Raw genomic sequence first — 21,809 nt, 5'->3', positions numbered from 1 at the left:
TGTCGCCGAGTGGGGGAAAACGGTTAGACACATGAACGGGATTGTGGTGTACCTGGGGCTTCTGTTTAAGACTATGCTTCCTCCTCACCGTCACCCAGCCGCCCTCTTTCCCCAGCTGCTTGGGGTCTGCCGGGGAACAGCTAGCGGGGCCTACGCTATCTTCGGCTGCAACAGCACTTCAGCAGCACTGCCCGAGACTCCCTGCTCAGCCAAATGTCAGGCCTGGTTAACAATGCCTGTGCATACTGGGACACTCAGGTTAATCCTGGACCACAATGGGCATTTCATTACCAATAATCCTGTTGTGTTTTTCGTTGTACTGTTGTTATTTTCGCAGTTTGGCAAATGCAATAGGTCAGGCCCTCAGAAATTGTTTTATGGAGTTCGTTACAAACATGCAAATACAGTTGGGATGTTACGAATGTCATTATTTACATAACTTAAATCATCTTGTTTGTACACAACAAAGGTTGGGACGCCAACATAAATAAAGTATGCAAATATGTACATTAGATGTCTGTGAACACAACTCAATCCTTTTTCTGCTCGACATGCTTCTCAAGGACACCTAGCAGCCCGTCCATCCTCTCGGCTCTCTGTTCCTCCATTTGACGTTGCTGTGCCATGTCCTCTTTTATTAGAGCAATGAGTTCATCCTCCCCGTCCCTCTTTCTTTTCGCCACTCGTGCCTCCAGCGGCTCCTCATCCTCCTGCTCTTCCTGGTGAGGAAGTGGGTTGCCCACTACTGCACTGGGCCCTGGTGTGTCCTCCTGGATGGAGGAAATTAGGACTGGAGGCCTGGTAGAGGGCCTCTGTCCTAACACCTCATCCATGGGTCCAAACCAGGGCCATGTTGCAGCAGTGGGCTTCCCACTTGCACTATTGCCTGTCGCTGGATACTTGCACTCCTAAAGGCAGAGTACATCAAAAGTGGCAGTTAGCAAAAACAGCTACAGTACAGGTTTACATAGATGACTTCGCAGTATTCCGTGTGGAGATACATCTGTCAATACCACTGTACATTGTATTTCCTTTTTAGATTCTCCCATTTTCGTTTGGCCTGCACAGGGGAGATTTTCCCTACCAGGTCCATCTTCTCCACGATTGCTCTGACAGACGAAATATGATAGAACATGAAAATAAGGTTATTCCCTGAATGGCATCCACAGCAAAATGTACTAGATTAGGACCGCAGGGCAGACAGTTCACTCTCCCTTGTGCCTCACTGATTGGAAACCTCATACTGTTGCTGTACCTCCAACCCACTGCGGCTGAGTGTTTTGCACTGGTGAACAGGTGCTCATTTTCACGGCGGAGTCGAATGAGTTTGGCCGTCTGCTCCTTGCCGTTGGAATGCAGCAAGACATTGGATTACATTCCTGACCATCTTGCACTTCTGTTTTATCAGTTCCCTATTTTCCGTATGTTCAGCATATTCAGCTGTGTGGGACATACAAACTGAAATGTCAGGTAAAACGATTTATTGTGGGACAGGGGCAGCACTAACTGAGGCCAAACATTTACTTTTTAAGGTTCTAGGTTAAGGTCAGGGGGTTCTCTATCATATTTGACATGGATGGTGTGACAACCTTTGCAAATATGTGATGTCTTGGTGGCTCACGCAGATATTTGGTGTGTACACAGCTACATTCCTGCCTGGAATATGTTGACATTTCAGTTTGTGGCCAGGGAAGGGTAATATTGGTACAATTGATTACACTTGTAGTGGTGATACTTCTATTCATACTGCCTTCTGTCTGGAAAATGATTCACAGATTTGCGGGACTGTGCATTTACGATAATGTGGTTCCAACAGGTGTCACAAGATTCATCTTGGCATTTACTATTCACCAAAGCGTGCGGTCGCTGGATTGGGACACAGCCTCACTCTTCCACTAATGGTCAGTCTCCATCTGGAACTTAAACAAGCACAAAATCAAAATCAAATCAATTTATTTATATAGCACTTTTCACAGGATAAAAACCACAAAGTGCTTCACAGTAATATAAAACAGAAATACATAAAATACATAAATAATAAAACACACAGCACAAATCTAATTAAAAGCCAATCTAAATAAATGAGTCTTAAGCTGCTTTTTAAAAGAATAAATACAATCAAGGCAACGTAATGATGGAGGGAGAGCATTCCACAACCTGGGGGCCACCGCTCTAAAAGATCTATCACCTCTGGTTTTAAAATATGTGCGAGGGACTACCAACAGCCTTTGATTAGATGATCTCAGGCTGCGAGAGGGAGCGTGGGGTTCTAAAAGATCAGAAATGTAAGCAGGGGCATCACAATTCAAAGCTTTAAAAGTCAGTACCAAGATTTTAAAATGAATTCTGAAATGTACTGGAAGCCAGTGTAATGAACGTAACACTGGTGTAATGTGCTCTCTTTTTCGCGTCTTAGTTAAAAGCCTTGCAGCAGCATTCTGGACTAACTGGACACGGTCAAGATTCCTTTTGCTCAAACAAAGAAAAAGGTTGTTACAATAATCTAAGCGAGATGAAATAAAAGCATGAATAACCATTTCCAACTCAGATTTAGACAGCAAAGTTCGCAGTTTGGAGATGTTTCTTAGCAAACAAGACAGAGAACAAACAACGCCACCCTCAGGTGTGGCGAGCAAAAGCAACACACAAAATCATGACCTGGGTCATAACACTTTCTTTGAAATCAGAGCAAAGCTTCAACACCTTCTCTATTTAAGACATTGTGGTGGATCTGTGGCGCAGCTGTGGGGAGGCAGAGCTCATCACACTTCCCCTGCATTTAAGTCTGTACTGGGTCCTGACTGAAGTTGTTGGTGTATGTGTGGCTGGCAGCTGGAACGCTGCAGCCAAGAATAAAAGTGTTACAAAAGTGGTCATGTCTGACATGCATCGTCTACAGACATCTACTGGAAACTGTGGATAGAGGAAACCCTTGCCCCTGGTGACTGGGACTCTCACAACTAGTGATGGTATGATAAATGCCTGTGAATTTTTTTTCCCACCAAAAGGTAAATCATACAATGCACGATGTACTGACATCCGCTGATCATTTGATATACAGCAGTACTGCTGTGATATGTAAACGTATAAATGTAGCGATTGCAAAATACCCATATGAGGTTCTGTATATATCGTGTCACACTTAAATGTTTCAGATCATCAAAAAATTTAATATTAAACAAAAATAACACAAGTAAACAAAAATCCAGTTTTTAAATGAAGGCATTTATTATTAAGGGCCCTGTATGAAAAAGTGATTGCCCCCTAAACCTAATAACTAGTTGCACCTAATAACTGGTTTTAGAAGCAATAACTGCAATCAAGCATTTGCAATAACTGGCAATGTGTCTTACAGCACCGTGGAGGAATTATTTAAATAAAGTTTTTAGTAATAACTTTAGAAGATTTAGAAATAATTCAGACCTTTTAAAATAAGAATATATAATGTAAAAAAGAATATTTCTGCCATTTCCATTACAGAACACTGAAAAACCTGTTTATGCCAGTGAACTGTTAAATCATGAAGACCACATTAGAGTATAAGAAAGAAAATAAAAAAGACAGCAAACAAAATAACACAAAAAATTATTTAAAGTGGAAATCAGTTTTTAAAGACAACTATGTTCTCCAATTAAGTGTCATTTTTCTGTCACAAAGTTGTTCAATACAAAAATCATATCAAAAACTTCACATTTCATATTAAACCACAAGCTGTTGGATTAGTAGACAACATAACGAAATAACAATACGCCACTAAAGACAAATCTTTTAAAATTAAAATGACAAATTAAAGGCTCAAAACTTCGAGTAGAAATGCAGATTGGCTCCTTTCAAAGTGTTGATAATACTTTTTAGGCTGCAAATCTGAAATTAGTGGACAGCTAAATGTTTTCAGACACAAGCCAAAGCTTAAAATACAAATAACTGTAATTCATTAAAGAAAAAAGTGCAATTTTAAAATTAAAAGGTGTGACATTTCCAACATTTCAAAAGCTTCCAGTACAATTTAAATGATGATAAACATTATTCTCTGGTAAAATAAAACGTTTATCATTCAGCTCTGCTGTGAACTTTGAAGTCAAAACAAACTAACTGTAACCACCTGGAGGCAGCAATGATCACTGCTTTGTCCAGCTGGGTCACCAGTTTTTAAAAAGACACATTCACCATCATTAATCACTTCAGATCAGTATGAAGAGCTGCTTGGACACCAGCGCAGCACCTTGAATTCATAATGAATACAGAAACAAGAGTTTCTGCTGGACATAAATAACAGCACAAAAACAAACACTAAAAATAACAGTGCATCAGTATTGTACAAAAAGCATGAACAAACCTCAGCACATTTTCAGAGCCTTCAATTTTTGTATTTCTAATTTATAGGTGGAAAGTAAAGAATTGGATAAAATATTAACTTTACCACCTGACAACAAATATTTATTTATGTTGCCTATTTATGTGATGAACAAAACATTGTCTTTTATACAAGATACAGTGAACTTATAGATAGCTGTGAAGGAAAAATGCCAACTTAGGATCATAATTTTGGATAGAAAGTGCATAGAAGAGCAGTCTTTATAATCTATGTCATCTCTGTCGTCTTTCATGTAGAGAACGAGAGACTGTCAAAGCAGTCAGGAAATCCAACCGCTTCTTCCTCTGATGGCAGAACAGCATGTTGGAAATTCTGGGAAATGCAGTTCAGTCAGTCAAAAATACAATTAAAAAATCAGAAGCTCATCCAGGAGACTTCAGCAATATTCCCAGCTATTAGCTTACACTGAAAAATATGAATTTTCATTGTGATGTATGCATGTAATCCTTGTCAACATGACAAGTTTTTACTGCAAGAGGCTTTTTTGTAAGTCCTCCTCAGGTCCTACAGGGTTTTGCTGGTGGTCATTTCGATGTCACTCAGATCCCTGTAGGTCTCTGATTGGCTCATATTCCAGGTATTCCACTTCTTCCACAGATTGTACTTTGTGTTGTTCAGAGGGATGTTGATTGAGGAAATGTACTGCATGGACCGTGACATGGAGGCTCTGAAGGCCCGTGTTCGAGCTGTGAAGAGGAGGAAAATTTGTAAACCCTAAAAAACAGAAAGGGAAGATGATGGTTACTCTCTTTATTTTTGTAAGTAATGTCATGTTTGATGCTACTTATAAGTAACAAATTATTCTTTATAGTTATTAGTAAAGTACCTGAAATTATTTTGCAAGATTTTTCTTATTACTTTGTAAATTCTTGTGTGTTGTGTTTGAATCCTGCAGCTTATCACACACCAGGACAAACTCAGCAGTGTGTGAGGAAGAGCCAGCAGCAGCTGACAGATGGAGAGAATAGACAGACTGTTCCCTGTTTGTGAAGGACTGCTAGGAAAGTTTAAAATAACTAATTGTCTGTCCTGAATCAGTCTTATTAGGTAATGATAAAATAATTTTATCATTCAAATGTTTTCAGTGTGGGGGGAAGTACTCAGGGTCTTCAAGTTACACACTATGAAAGGCAGCAACAAGTTTAATATTCAGAAACCTAAAGTATGTATCAGCAGCAGAATGGACCTAAAAATAAATGTTTGTTTCAGTTCTATGAAGCTTTGAGTATTTTTGATTAGTAGCACTGCTGTGTTTGTTGTATCATATTGCTGTAATTGTTTATATGCTTTATATATTCTGAGGTAAGTTGATCTATAGTGTTACATCATATTCTATAAGGATGTTATGTGTTTGTATACTTTGTGCCCAGTTTGACCCATTTAGCAGAAGTCAGCCTGTTTAAGGCTCTGATATCTATTCTGTATGACTTAAAGCAGTTATGACATGGTCTGATTTTCTCACCCAATAAAGGAATATTTCATATATCAGTCTACTCTTCATTCTATCAGAAACAGTTATCACAGGTCGTACATTTTCTTTTTACACATATATGTAAGGATTCAGACATATTTACTAATGCCAATGTCAGGTTTATATTGTTGATTGTCATTTATGCTTAGAAATATTTAACCAGACCTTAGAGGTGTATAATCGATTGTGTAGTGATAAGATGTGTGATTCTTAGTAGTCTGCAAAGACTTTGTGTGCATTCCAGAGTGTTCTGGCATACACACTCACACCCTAGGGTCATGAGAGATCTTGTATCTTCTCTTACTGATATATGGTACAGCAAACACATCTATATCTGTTTTAGTATAAGTGCCTTTTGTTTAGATGAACTGCTGGACTTCCAGACCAGCAGGGTTAGGGAAGTTGTTTATGTGGTCACATTCTGACCCCCCCCCCCCCCCCCACACACACACACACAGACAGTACTTTGTTTACATGTGTACCTATGTAAATGAGCCTATGTATATTCATGTAACTGCAATAAAAGAGCAGCGTTACGAGGGAGCAGACAAGAGCAACTGGGGTCAAGCGAAGGAACGGTGTTTGTCCAGTTGGTCTTTCTTGTATACGAGAAACATAAAGAACTTTGCCTGCTTGTGTCTTGCTTTGCTGTGTAGTAGAATTGTCTTGAACGTTCCAGCGAATAGGTTTATGCTACAAACCTATCAGCCAACATATTAAAAGAACAATATATAATACATCTATATATACACTGTAAAAGATACTTGTCTTTGAGTGAAGATATAAGGTTTTAGGAAATATAAATAACTGCAACTTGAATCTTTACTGAAGCCCAGTATTTGATACAGAGTTCAGGTTCACTGCTGTAATACCTAATAATAATTAATATAATAGTTAATTTAATATTGGCCATATTGTATTTACATTACCAAAGTGAGATGACTTTAGTCTCATGAACAACATTAGCTAATTGTTATTTACTAGCTAATCTTTAAATGACTGTTCAGTACAGAAATGAAGCCCAACAATCATGTTTTACAGTCCTGTGGTCTCAGCCTCAGATACTTATCAAATCAAACAAAGCTCATGTAAAAACAAACAGATGAACAAAAGAAATGTCTCCTTCATTTCTGTCAAACAATGCTGTATGAAACGTTTCCAGCGGTTAGTATCATGGTTGCTAGGCAACCTGAGCAGCGTGACAGAGGCTAGACGGTCCCATTTCACAAGACTGGCACTTCGGGCCTTCTCGGTCTTTGGAGGACCCGGCCCACGAAGACTGCGAAAGGATGCAGATCCTGAATTGGGATACAGCCAAGGACTTGACACTGAGACATGACTGACTGTATATGCAACATGGAACACAGGGAAGACACAGTGACCAAAACTAGGACCTAGAACTACAAATATAACATGAACAGCAAACCACCAAGAAAACCAAAGTCATGAATAACAAATAATCAAGGAATATAACTTAAACAAACACAAAACACTGGGTCACAGACCCAGTACCATGATAGAAATTCCTCCACAAATAGTGACGTACTTGCTGCAGAACAGAAGTTTAAGTCAGGCCATGATTGTTGGAAGACAGGTTGCCTCCCACCAGGCTATCTTTTTAAAATGGTGATGCAATTGGATACCAGAGCTACTTGCAGTCAGTTGTCAACAGCGACTGAAACTCGGGTGTGGCATCCTCTTTAAATGCTGTGGTTACTGAGATGAACCTTTGTTTTTCTTGGCTTTGTCACTAATATAATACTAATAATACCGGTGTACCACAAGGCTGTGTGATGAGCCCTTTCCTCTACTCCCTCTTCACCCACGACTGCAGGCCTGCTGATGGTTCCAACACCATCATTAAGTTTGCAGACGACACCACGGTGATTGGCCTCATCAGTGACAACGATGAGGCCGCCTACAGGGAGGAGGTGGATCGTCTGGCTGAGTGGTGCGACAGAAACAACCTGCTGCTTAACACCGAGAAGACCAAGGAGCTCATCGTGGACTACAGGAGGAATGCTGACCCACATCCACCCATCCACATTAAGGGGACGGCTGTGGAGCGTGTGAGCAGCTTCAAGTTCCTGGGAGTCCACATCTCCGAGGATCTCACCTGGACGACCAACTGCTCCAAGCTGATCAAGAAGGCTCACCAGCGCCTCTTCTTCTTGAGGACTCTGAGGAAGAACCACCTGTCCTCAGACATCCTGGTGAACTTCTATCGTTGCACCATCGAGAGCATCCTGACCAACTGTGTAACAGTCTGGTACGGGAACTGCTCTGCCTTGGACCGGAAGGCATTGCAGAGGGTCGTGAAAACTGCCCAGCGCATCGCCGGAGCACCACTTCCTGCCATAAAAGACATCTACAGGAAGCGGTGTCTGAAAAGGGCTGGGAAAATCATCAAAGACCCCAGTTTCCCATCACATGGACTCTTCACCCTCCTGCCCTCTGGGAGGCGCCACAGGAGCCTCCGGACTAAGACCACCAGGTACCGGAACAGCTTCTTCCCCACAGCTGTCAGACTCCTGAACTCTGCCTCCTGACATCTGACCCACGTTAAACTCATGGACTGAACATACACACACCCACAATGGACAACTGTACCCTCAAACACACAATAATAACATGGACTGAACCACCACTCACAACCACTAGCACTTTATATAGCCTCTGTAGAAACTATCTACACCCTCACTTATCTTAACTGCACTACTGTATAGCTCTGTGTAAATAATCATTCTGTACATTCGATAATCTTTAATCCTACAACTGTTTACAACTTGCATAGTTCCCATTTCTGTATAGCTGTATATCTCAGATTCTGTAAAGTTATTTATTTCATATTCTGTAGTTTTTCATATTTATATCCTGTCCATATCCTGTACATAGCTTGTACTCACTACAGCCTGTACATACTTATAGTTATAGAATATTCACAACATACTTCATACCGTGTACATTATAACATACCATAATAGACCCATTTCTGTAATATACTCACATATCTATATTATTGCTAATATATATTGTAATATATCTATATCACTAAAGCACTTCTGGATGGATGCAAACTGCATTTCGTTGCCCTGTACCTGTGCATGTGCAATGACAATAAAGTTGAATTCTAATTCTATTCTATTCTAATATCCTAATATTTGCAAGAGTTACCAGCATTTTCGTACTTTTATTACTACTACTGCTTCAGTTAAAATGTTTCAGTTTTCCTTGTTCCCTTCGATATACCATGAATTAAATATAAAACTTTCAACAATCACCTCCCATTTGTTTTTGTTTTTTTGCATTTTATGTGTTTACCTGAAGTCTGAGAAGCTCATGACACCTTTAATCTCAGTTCTAGAATGAAGTGGAAGGAGTCGTACCTGTGTGGTTGTACAGATGTAGAACAAAATGCTGAAGATCAGGTGTGTTTTTTCTGAACTGAGCAGCACGAAATATCCCAGAGTCCAGGACAGACCGAGTAACACCGCCAGAGATAAACTAATGAGGAACTTCCTGCTTAAAGATGACTTCTTGTTGCTACAGTAAAAACAGAGTTAAAATCCACATGGAAGCTAGTCAGAAAGGATTCTGCATAATCTTTTCATCACATCTGTGAAAATGGAGTGTATGCATTGATACACCTCTCCTGAAGACAAAGATGGAGCATTACTGTTATTGGTTATTAGTGTTATTATTAACAAAAAGAAATAAAGCCATTTTGTTTTGCTCACAGTTAAATTGTGTTCAAAGTTTTTCTTTTTCATTTCTCATTTTTAAATGTTGGTTTTCTTAATATATTTATATCTGAGAATTGCACCTTTTAACAGCCACTTAAATTTGGGTAATTTATTTTTGAAATATTTTTTGAAACAACAGCAGCTTTAGATGTTACCTGGTCAGTCTGGGTTCAACTTTGCATGTAGTCATGGAGGTAATAACCAACAGGACGATGTTGTAAATCAGGATCAGGCCGATTGGAAGAAGGAAAGCCCAAAACATCGGTTTTCCAAAGTTGAACTGTTTGTTCTTATCCAACGCTGCCAGCCAACAACTACAGCGAGAGGAAAAGAACATAAAAAAACACTTTTGTCTACGTGTTGATCAAAATTTTATAAATACTTTATTTACTGAAAATGACATTTTTTTTAGGCAGTGGATGTAATTTCTATGGAGGACCACAAGAGCCACCCTCATCAAAATAAAGAATTCTGTTCTTAATGAACTGTAGAATAAATTCTGCATTTGTAAATTCATTTTTGAACTCCACATTAAAAAACTGATTTTTAAAATGCTTTTTAGAAACTTCATTTCAAAATCCATTTTCAAATTCCAATTCAATACAATTAAGACAATTAATCAATTTATCATATATTTATATGATATGTAGACATATTTTTTTCTAACTTCAGTATGACTGTGGTACATATTACAAAAGAATAAAAACTTTATGTGAATAACTTTACTCTTCTTAAATATAACTCATAAAACAAGTAAAAGTACAAATGTGTAAAAAGTTACAGACTTCCTCAGTAGGTTTACACTCTTTTGGAGTGATTTTAATTGTGTGTTAAAGAAGAAAGAGCCAGTCAGTCATCACTGAGGCAGTTTTTCCTTCATGAAGTCCAGGTGCTGGTTTCCCCGTGTGTGTGTCTGATGCCCCAAAGCTGACTCAGAGCCATAACACCATCCATGACTGCGGTATGGAACAGATGTGGGTGTATCCTCATCTCCCAGAGGAGTCCAAATTGTTATCAAACAGACCTACAGACACAAAAACATTGATACTATAAACAACCAGGCTATCAGCAGTGATTTAACTACTTTAAGACCTCTGTGAAAACAATTTTCACATCATTTACAGTGTATATCACAGAATTCAAGGCCTTTATAAGCACAGAGCATACAGAGAAAAGTACAGGGTGGGCCATCGTAATAAAATGGGAATGGTTGGTGATATTAAAGTCCTGTTTGTGGCACATTACTATATGTGAGGGGGCAAACTCCTCAAGATGGGTGGTGACCATGGTGGCCATTTAGAAGTCGGCCATCTTGGATACAACTTTTGTTTTTTCAATAGGAAGAGGGCCATGTCACACATCAAACTTATTGGTAATGTCACAAGAAAAACAATGGTGTGCTTGGTTTCAACGTAACTTTATTCTTTCATGAGTTATTTACAAGTTTCTGACCACTTATAAAATGTGGTCAATGTGCTGCCCATTGTGTTTGATTGTCAATGCAACCCTCTTCTCCCACTCTTCACACACTGATAGCAACACCGCAGGAGAAATGCCAGCACAGGCATCCAGTATCCGTAGTTTCAGGTGCTGCACATCTCCTATCTTCACACCATAGACAATTGCCTTCAGATGACCCCAAAGATAAAAGTCTAAGGGGTCAGATTGGGAGACCTTGGGGGCCATTCAACTGGCCCACGACGACCAATCCACTTTCCAGGAAACTGTTCATCTAGGAATGCTCGGACCTGGCACCCATAATGTGGTGGTGCATCATCTTGCTGGAAAAACTCAGGGAACGTGCCAGCTTCAGTGCATAAAGAGGGAAACACATCATCATGCAGCAATTTCAAATATCCAGTGGCCTTGAGGTTTCCATTGATGAAGAATGTACCCCATATACCACACCAAACCATCACTTTTGTTGTTCCAACAGTCTTGGAGGGATCCATCCAATATGGGTTAGTGTCAGACCAATAGCGGAGGTTTTGTTTGTTAACTTCAATTTTCAAATCAATTCAATTCAATAAAACTTTATTGATCCTGAAGGTTGACCCCGAAGGAAATTGGGTTAAGGCTGCCGACCTTACCCTTCTGACCATACATACATGACACAAACATCACATGGGGAAGACAGGTCAGAGAGGTATAACAATGGCAAATGCACAACATGAGGAAAGATCAGGAGAAAAGAAATAACTCCCCCCAGACTGAGCTCCAACAGGGAGATCAGTTTGAGAACAGAAAAAAAACACCTCTGCACATAGCACATGAAAAAAACTCTTAATACACCAAAGAAACACATGAGAAGACACAGGGGTGGGTAAAGGGTGAGAGACAGCCAATGTAGACAGTGCATCCGGGCCTGCAGCATAAGCGCTGGTCTCCTTGATCCACTGTCAGCATCGGAGGGGAATAAGCGTCAAAGGCGTTTGGAGGGGGGAGGGGGGATGAGTGTACATCTGCATGTGTATATATGTCTGTGTGTGTGTGTATGTGTCTAGAGCTGAGACAGTGTCCTTCGCCCTGCCAGGCTAAGTAAACAGTCTTCCAGCCAACCCAGGTAGCCTTGCATAGAATGGGAAGAACAGTCTAAACACAGTCGTTATCAGGGTGTTTTTGTTCAGCTCCAGCCTTGAGACGGCAGCTGGCGCTGAAGGGATATCCACATGTAGTAATGCTGGTTTTTACTTTAGTGCGAACAACTCATGAGAATTTCAAAGCTGTTCTAACAGTCCGACACTGGTCTTTCAAGCTCCCGTTGGAGAGCCGTGAGCTTCTCCATGATGTTATCAAACTTACGCTCCGTGATGTTGTCATTCTTGTGCTCAAAGAGCCGATTCTGAGAACTCACGACCGCAGTGAGCTTCTCCAAGATGTAATCCAATTTGCGCTCAGAGGTCTTATTCTGAGTATTCACGGCAGCCGTAAGCTTCTCCAAGATCTTATCCGTGCTGCACTCAATGAGCCCATTTTGAGAAACTCACGCCTCGTTCCATCGTTTCAATCCCAGCGGACAGCCTTGTGGGGGTTTAAACAGCCGGTTCCACTTTCTTGATTCTTCGATAAGTCAGGGCCAAGCCAGCTCCGATCAGCAAGAACCCTGTTATCATGCTTCCTAATAGGTAGATATCTTCAGCACTCAGGCTCACCCGAGCCCAAACTTCTCATTGAGAAAAGGGTGTCAATTGCATTCAAGGACCAGTTGATCAAATCCATAATTCCTCTTTTAGGTTTTAGAGAACAGACTGTGAGAGAGTGTTCCAGGGAAAAGTAATACAAAAAACACGAGCCTAGACAAGGACACAAGAGGCTAAGCAGGGAAGCTAAGGGAGAGGAGGAGGAGAGGAGAAAAGTGCGACAGCCTTCGTCAAGAGCAAGTATTACATAAAAGTTTGCCTCATCACTGAACAAAATCTTGTGCGTCAACTGAGGGTCCTGTTCCAATTTTTGTTTTGCCCATTCTGAAAATTCTGTGCACCGATCTGGGTCATCCTCGTTGAGATGCTGCAGTAGCTGTAGTTTGTAAGGGTGCCATTTGTGAGTAGCTAATATCCGACTAATGCCACTCTCCAGTGACATGCGGCAAGTGCTACGCTGTGGGCTCTTGCTGAATGAAGCTAGGACAGCCACTGATGTTTCTTCATTAGTGACAGTTTTCTTGCGTCCACATTTTGGCAAATCCAACACTGAACCAGTTTCACGAAACTTAGCAAGCAGTTTGCTAACTGTAGCATGGGAGATGGGTGGTCTCGTAGGATGTCTTGCATTTAAATCTGCTGCAATGACCCGGTTACTGCTTTCAACAGATATCAACACAATTTTGATCCACTCCTCACGTGTTAACCTCTTCGACATGTCAATGGCTTAGAACAAAGAGAAACTTGTAAATAACTCATGAAAGAATAAAGTTACGTTGAAACCAAGCACACCATTGTTTTTCTTGTGACATTACCAATAAGTTTGATGTGTCACATGGCCCTCTTCCTATTGAAAAAACAAAAGTTGTATCCAAGATGGCCGACTTCTAAATGACCACCATGGTGACCACCCATCTTGAGGAGTTTGCCCCTTCACATATACTAATGTGCCACAAACAGGACTTTAATATCACCAACCATTCCCATTTTATTACGGTGTAGCCATATAAATGGCCCACCCTGTACTCAATCAATTTCATCTTGTGTTTTTCATTATGCATATTTTATTAATAATTACATGTCGTGATCTGCATCTTTACCACACATTTGCCACAGAGGTGTAGATACTGTAGTTGCAGTGAATGCTTAAAGTGTGCTGATTAGAATATACTGGACATTAAATGCTAAGATTCAGCACACTGTGTTAGAGGCTGGGATTTGATGAATTCATCATATATACAACCTTTGATCATCATTTATGTCCAGTTGAGAATGAATCTGTGCACTCACATATTAAATGAACTGAAATCAGTAGTGTGATCTCCAGTTTTGATATAAGGAATGAGAGAACTGACAGCTGTTATTTTAATCAGCCTGTCTTAGTTGTTTTAATTCTAAGTATCATAAAGTAATCTGGTAACATCTGGACTGACGAGTTTACTGTCAGCATTTTAATCGCTAGTTTAAAGGCTGTAGGTCGCAGCTCTAATGCTCTAACACTGTATAAATGTAATAGGGCTCAGTGCTAATAGTCTGAGCTGCTTCAAGCTTTATTTGTGAAGACCACAGCAGCGTAAAAAAAACGTAGCTAGCTTGTACAGCTGCGACGTAAAAGATTCATAAGCTAAGATGACCTTAAAATAACAGGGATACGTGCGGTGATGCTAGCATTAGCCATGTTAGCACGTTACCTTCAACAGGTGGTCAGACTGAGTAAAGAGGCACACAGTCAGAGGTTCAGCTCTCCGTTTCGCTGCAGGGTCCCTTCATTCTTCACATATCCGTGTCGAGCCGAGTGTAAATCCCGAGGCTGAACGGCCTTTGTACAAGCACACACGCCTCTTAGCAGGGCAAAGCTATGAGCAAGAAAAATTCAGGCTGGCAGCCTGTGTCTGTCCAACCAATCAGAGAGCTCCTTACATCTCACGGTGTGGCTAATTTGTATTGCAGAAAGATTTTTTAAAATGAAGTTACTAATCCAGTTGCTAATGCAAATGTAAATCCCTGAGCTAATCCGTGAGCGAACAGGAAAGGGAAATGGATTTTGAAATGAGAAGTGGAATTTAAAAAGCATTTTGAAAATAAGTTTTTTAAATTGGAATTCGGAAAAGGTTTTTGAAATGAATTTTTTAAAAAACATTTTAAAAATCAGTTTTCTAATGTGGAATTCAAAAATAAATTTGCAAATGCAGAATTTATTCTACAATTTATTATTCAAGCACAGAATTCTTCATTTTGATGTGCGTGGCTTTTGTGGTCTTCCATAAATTTCACAATATATAAACTATTCTATAATCCAAACTGGGAATTTAGGTCATTGTAGGGTGGAGAATTTCACAGATTACCCACAATTCCTCTTGTCTATATCCCAGCGGATTGTCCACCCTGTAGCTCACCCCCAGTGTGATGACCATGAAACACGCTGGCATTCCTAACAGGACACAACAAATCAAAACAACAGTTTAAGTAAAATGAAATTTAACCTGAGTAGCGTAAGACCGCGGTGATCTGAAAATGATGTGCCGGGGGTTTGCGGATGTAACTGTGTATCACTGCAAAATGTTCAGTTTTTATTTTAATTTTGTTTTAAACTAAAATAAATGATAAGAAGCTCAAGATTTTAGCACAGTGCTGTGTATCTGCATTCCTTAATGTTATGACTTTTTTCCTTCTAATTATACTACTTTAAAGTTCTTCTAAAATATTTCAAATTTGGCATTTTTGTTTTCTTTCTGAATGTCCTACCCCATCCCAGAGTCACACTCAGTGGAGTCCAGTGTGTTGGCAGGCTGCGGCGCATTGACCGGACCAGCAGCACCAGTTGAGTGCTGTATACACTGTTCCACATGAAGGTGGCCATCAGGAGGAAGTGCAGCAGAGCTGCTACAGCCGTACACGAGCCGCGGTCTGGTTCTATGTGTTCATCAGAGTTCAAGATGTTGTTGATCCGATCATCACTCTGCACCTTAGTGTCGTTCTGTCTGCTGGAGTTTTGGACTCCAGAGAGGAAGGTGATGATGAAGGCCAGCAGGCTGAGGTAGATGCACAGCAGAGCCAGCTTTGAATTCAAGTTACTTGGCTGCCCATGAGACTTGCTGAAGAAGCTACAGAGAGAAAAATAACAAAGAAGTTTTAATATCTTTTAAGTTTTGGTATTTCTTAAAGAAAAACACCACAAAAATATATATATAAAAACAGACAGACAGCAATTTTACTACTTTTAGACTTTATAGGTCAAATAAAATAATCAAAGCATTAATGTAAAATGAAAATAACTATTTGTTGCATCCAAGAAAGTTTCAGTTTGTTAAATAACAACTAGAAGTGTTTGGTAAATGTGATGAGAGAATTTTAATGCAGCATAATTAAACATCATTTCTTATCTGTGAAGTAACCCAAACTTACTTTTCTTTAATGTGATAAATGATCGTCACAACCAAACCCAGAATAGAAAGAGAAAGTCCCACAATGGAGATCACACCCAGAGCTTCTGCATACTCGTAGTTCTCTCTGTATGACTGAAAAATAGGATTCAGATTTAAACTCATAAAATATCTGCGATGAGTTAGATTTACATTTTGAGCTATGTCATGACCAAGGTTTAACAAGCTGTTGTTGAGGTTTTTTTGTATGATATACATGACATATATACCTGTATACACTTGACATATACTCACATATATACTATGTAATCATATATACTCATATACACTATATATATATATATATATATATATATATATATATATATATATATATATATTAGGGGTGCAACGATACACAAAATTCACGGTTCGGTTCGGTTCGATACTTTGGTGTCACGGTTCGATATTTTTTCGATACAAAAAAATGTTCATGCCTTTTTAATTTGTCATTTATTAAAATTATAAATATATATTTTAACTCAAAAGTACAGTTTTTAAATTTAACCCTAACCCTTGTGCGCGTTTTTTATTTTGACAGCGAATGCGCACCTGCGGACCACTTATGTGCAGCCCCGGTTATTTAGCTCATCATATTGCAGCCACAGAAATTCTTTTGTCCATGAAACCATAAAGCTGCATTTTCTTTTTGCCTTATAGTCTGATTTGTCATAACTTCTCCGTTTTGTGGTAAGCTTTTCTTTGGCTGTCACTTCTTCACCCCGACCTGTCTTATTTGGCTCAGCAGAACTAAAATATATATACTGCTACTTTTACACACGGACTCACATAAGCTCAGCGATTCTCTGCGCGATCAACCTCTCACATGTTTAAGCTTGCTGTGGGAGATTTCACTTGTCATGTTTGCATAGTAAGCTAACGATTAATAAGACGATGTCAGAGGAATTGGTGCACAAATTATCATCACTCACAGATCAGTGCTGTCATTGCAAAGTGAAAGCAAAAAAACAAGCGCAAATTCAAACGCGATTTCAATATGTCACATATTGACAGTGGCTCACCGATGCCAATGACATAATTACCCAGCTACATTTCTGAAAGAATGCAAAAGCATTGACATATATTTTTCCTACAATAGCCCGACGGGCAGGGCAGAGAGATTTTTGTAGCCCGACTGGAAAGATCGCTAGCTCCGGGACGTCGGGCTAGCGATTTTGCAAGCCCTGTATCTGATTGAGGAATCACTCATCTTTGGAAAAGAGAGTTTATTACAGAGAAATGTCTCTTGGGGTCACGTGGTACGCCCGCCCAAGATGGCAGCTTAAGTGGGAGACGCGCACTCCTCTTCCCCCGAAACCTCGTTAAAAATAGGTTAGAGCTGGTTATTTGTCTTATTTGGGATCTGCCCTGGTAAATTCAGTGGAAGGAGTCAGAAGAATCATTACGTTTTACGCAACGATTCGATTATGCCGCGAGGAAAAACACACAACACTCAGGCTACTTCACTAACTACTATGGCGGAGACACCTGATGGAGTCGATGCCAGGTGTCCTTCCCAAGATGGTGTGGCGGCCGAGCTGACTTCTATAAGATCTCTGCTTGAGCAGGTAGCACAAGACATGACGGCGGTGAAAGGTGGTATCGAGTCTCTCAAGGAAGCTGTGAACAGTTTGGGTGTGAGAGTGGATGAAACAGAGACAAGAATTTCTCGATTGGAGGACGAAGAGGCTAAAGCCAGCTCAATATGTAAGATCTTGAAGATACAGAACCAGCGGCTGCAGGAAAAAGTAACGGCGCTTGAGGGTTCCTCACGGCGCCAGAATATTAGAATATCGGGTATTAGAGAAGGATCCGAAGGCAGTAATATTGAGGATTACGTGAAGAATCTGCTGTCTGAAGCTCTGGACATTGAGATGGGAGATTACTACGAAATAGATAGAATCCATCGAATGGGGCCAGCTTTTCCGAAGCCCAATGCGGACTCCAGACCGAGACACATTATTGTTCGCTTCCTACGGGATAAAGCCAAGATGTCCGTGCTGGCGGCTGCCAGAAAAAAGGGGCAGATCGTTTGGAAAGGCATGAGAGTTCTTTTTTTCCAGGATTACGCTCAGGAGGTACAAGAAAAACGCAGGAAGTTTGATGAGGTGCGCCGCTTGTTGCAACAGTACAAGATTGGCTATTCTCTTCGTTTTCCGGCTGTTATGACTTTTTCAGTGGATAACCAGTATCATCAGTTTTCCAACCCAGCTGAGGCTAAGCAATTTCTAAGCGGCCTGGATTTGGTTAACATTCCGGGTGATGTAGATTAAGAGGATTTGATAAGCTATGGGTTGGTTTACTTCTGAGGGGGGGGAGACGTAAGGAGGGACACCATCTGGGAATTTTTTTTGAGTGCCACGGACCTGCGTTTTTTTTTTTTTTTTTTTTATGTTTTCATGTTCTTTTTTTTTTTTTTTTTTTTTTTTTTTTCTCGTGTTTGGTTTTGTTGTTGGTTTTGATGGTATGGTACCAACTGTCCTGTATAGACCTAATTTTTGGATCATTGGGTTGTCTCATGTTACTGGCTCTAAGAGTTGTTATATGGGTAAATGGGATATTCCTCTGGATAAATTTGTATAATAATTCGGCTCACATGGTGTTATGGAGTTATGTAAAATTGTGTCGTGGAATATAGCGGGTTGTCATAATGTTATTAAAAGGAAGAAAATCCTCACATATCTGAAACAGAAAAAGACTGATATAGCCCTGATTCAGGAGACCCATCTTGATGAGGCCGAATCATTAAAGCTTAAAAGAGACTGGGTGGCGCAAGTTTATTTTAGTGCATTTTCGGCTAGAAAAAGAGGGGTGGTCATATTGATTAGAAGAAACTTGGATTTTCAGGTCTTTAAGCATTATACAGATCAGGAGGGTAGATGGGTGGTTTTGGATGCATGTTTACAGGGGCGGAAAATGACATTGGTCAATATATATGCTCCTAATTCTCCTCAGCCACAATTTTTTCATGAAGTCTGTAACATGGTGCGGACTATAGGTAACACACACATTGTAATTGGGGGAGATTTTAACCGGGTCAGGGATGTCTTATTGGATAAATCTTCTTGTACTGGACTAAGCAAGGACCCAACAAACGCTGCGGTGGACGTGATGTCAGAGGAACTGAGTCTAGTAGATATATGGAGACTTCTTCATCCTCAAGAAAGAGATTATACCTTTTTTTCGCATCCTCACTCAACCTACTCCAGGATAGATTACTTTTTGGTGTCCCGTTCTTTGGCAAGTCAAACTATTGGGTCCTCTATTGGTAACATTGCTATATCGGATCATGCTCCCATTGACCTTGTTCTTACTGACACTGATAATATTAAACCGTCACCTAGGTGGCGCTTGAATAACTCAATACTGAAGAATAAGGGTCATTGCGAATGTATAAGGGAAATGATAAAGGAGTTTTGGTTGTACAATGAGGGCTCTATTGACGACGTTGGAATGACCTGGGATGCTTTTAAGGCCTATTTGAGGGGGCGCCTTATTCAATATTGCTCCTTGATTAAAAAAGCTGAGAGGGATAAGCTGATGAAGTTGGAACAGGATATCAAGGAGCTTGAAAAACAACATATGTTGCTCCCAGAGAGGGACTTATGGAACAAATTAATTAAATTTAAATTTGAGATGAATAGCATATTGGAGAAAAAAGTGGAATATGCAATGTTTTGTCTAAATCAGAAGTACTTTGAACAAGGGGAGAGAACAGGTAAAATGTTGGCACACAGGGTTAAGCAGATAAAATCTAGTAACCTTATACCATCTATTTTTGATCCTAGTAATAATAATAAGTTGACTACTAGTAAAAAAGAAATAAATGATATTTTTACTAAATATTATCAGGAGCTGTACACTTCTAATGGACTGGTGGAGGAACAGAGGCTGTCAGATTTCTTCTCTTCTATTAAAATTCCCAGCCTGTCGGAAGATCAAAGAAGTATATTAGAAGGTAAGATTACATTAATTGAAGTTAAGCAGGCAATCGGCAGCCTTAGAGTGGGTAAATCTCCAGGTAATGATGGATTTCCATCAGATTTTTATAAGGTGTTTGTGGACGAACTAGCTCCAAGACTACTGTCGGTATATCAAGATGCGTTTCAAAGAGGGAGACTACCGTTTAGTATGCGATCGGCAGTGATCACGTTATTACATAAAAAAGGGAAAGACCCACAGCATTGTGGGAATTATCGCCCAATTTCATTAATTAATGTGGATGAAAAAATTATTTCTAAGATATTAGCTTTTAGGCTTGAAAAAGTTCTTCCGTATTTGGTGCATAGGGATCAGGTCGGTTTTGTGAAAAATAGAAGCTCTGCGGATAATCTACGTAGGATATTGCATATACTCTGGAAGAGCAGGACTAAGCTAGACCCTGTCGTTGCCTTCTCTTTGGACGCAGAGAAAGCTTTTGATAAAGTTGAGTATCCTTTTCTGTTTCATACCTTGAAGAGATTTGGTTTCGGTCCCTTTTTTAGGCAGTGGATTCAGGTGGTATACACAGATCCAATGGCTACAGTTATTACCAATGGGATAATGTCACCCTCATTTTCGTTAAGTCGGGGTACTAGACAAGGTTCACCCTTATCACCTCTCATTTTTGCTCTGTTTTTGGAGCCTTTAGCCATAGCTTTACGTGAATGTAAGAAAATTAGAGGGGTGGATTTGGGTCAAGAAGAACATAAAACTTTTTTGTATGCAGATGATATTTTACTGATTTCAACTAACCCAGAACAGGCCGTTCCTGCAATTTCCTCAATTATTGATTCTTTCTCTGTAATCTCTGGATACACTATAAATTGGTCTAAGTCTGAAGCTATGCCTATTTCTAAATTGTGTCCGCCTGTTATGAGGAGTTCATGGCATTTCAAGTGGATGCCCGAGGGTCTGACTTATTTGGGGATTAAATTGACCCCTGGTTTAGACAACATAATGAAAGTAAATATTTCCCCAGTGATTCAAAACATCCGTTCGCTGTTGCAGAATTGGGTTAAAATAAATCTGTCCCTTTTGGGCAGAATTAATTTGGTGAAGATGATTATTGCCCCTAAACTTCAGTACTTTCTTCACATGTTACCGATAGCAGTCCCACATAATTTGCTAAAGCTTTATAATACATGTGTAGAGGGTTTTGTGTGGGCAGGTAAAAAGCCATTGTTCAATCGGTCTAAATTATATGCTGCTAAAGAGAGTGGTGGGTTGGCATTGTCTAAGATGGTCTGGTATCATTATGCTTTCTCCCTCTCTCAGTTAGTTAAGATACATAATTCCTCTACTGATAAGCCATCATGGGTTGGGATTGAGGAAAGTCTTGTGGCCCCTTCGTCTTTAGAGGCCTTCCTTACTCAGAAGGGAAGGCCAGTACCGTTTAAAGATCCAGTACTGTCTTTCATGCAAGAGACCTGGCTTAGAGCTCACCAATATACCAACAGCAGCCCTTATCTCACCGCTAGAGCCTCTATTTGGTATAATAAGAAAGTATTAATAGGTAAGAAACCGGTCTGGTGGGAGGCCTGGGCTAGGACAGGTATTAATCAGATGGGGGACCTATTTGGGCAGACTGGCATGAAATCGTTTGCAGAAATCAGACGAGAATTCAATTTGGATCCAAGGGAAATTTGGAGGTTTTTTCAAATAAGACATTGTATTAAA

At 40.0% G+C, this 21,809-nt stretch overlaps 1 protein-coding gene and 1 long non-coding RNA gene across 2 annotated transcripts in view; both read right to left on the bottom strand.

Moving 5' to 3' along the window:
* LOC145424396 (uncharacterized) overlaps positions 1–21,809 on the bottom strand; it is a 223,292-nt gene that overhangs the window by 26,249 nt on the left and 175,234 nt on the right. The window lies entirely within an intron of this gene.
* LOC113016448 (adhesion G-protein coupled receptor G7-like) overlaps positions 1,937–21,809 on the bottom strand; it is a 28,378-nt gene continuing 8,505 nt past the window's right edge. The window contains exons 7-12 of the mRNA XM_026159281.2: positions 16,135–16,247; positions 15,475–15,833; positions 15,079–15,160; positions 9,745–9,903; positions 9,233–9,389; positions 1,937–5,089 (exon numbers count right to left, since the gene is read on the bottom strand). Coding sequence (XP_026015066.2) covers positions 4,880–5,089; positions 9,233–9,389; positions 9,745–9,903; positions 15,079–15,160; positions 15,475–15,833; positions 16,135–16,247 — 1,080 coding nt within the window. The 3' untranslated portion in view covers positions 1,937–4,879. The remainder of the gene's footprint in view (positions 5,090–9,232; positions 9,390–9,744; positions 9,904–15,078; positions 15,161–15,474; positions 15,834–16,134; positions 16,248–21,809) is intronic.

Source organism: Astatotilapia calliptera, chromosome 23 (assembly GCF_964374335.1).
Source record: "Astatotilapia calliptera chromosome 23, fAstCal68.1, whole genome shotgun sequence".
Taxonomy (NCBI): Eukaryota; Metazoa; Chordata; class Actinopteri; order Cichliformes; family Cichlidae; genus Astatotilapia; species Astatotilapia calliptera.
This window is presented reverse-complemented; position numbering and strand designations above follow the sequence as displayed.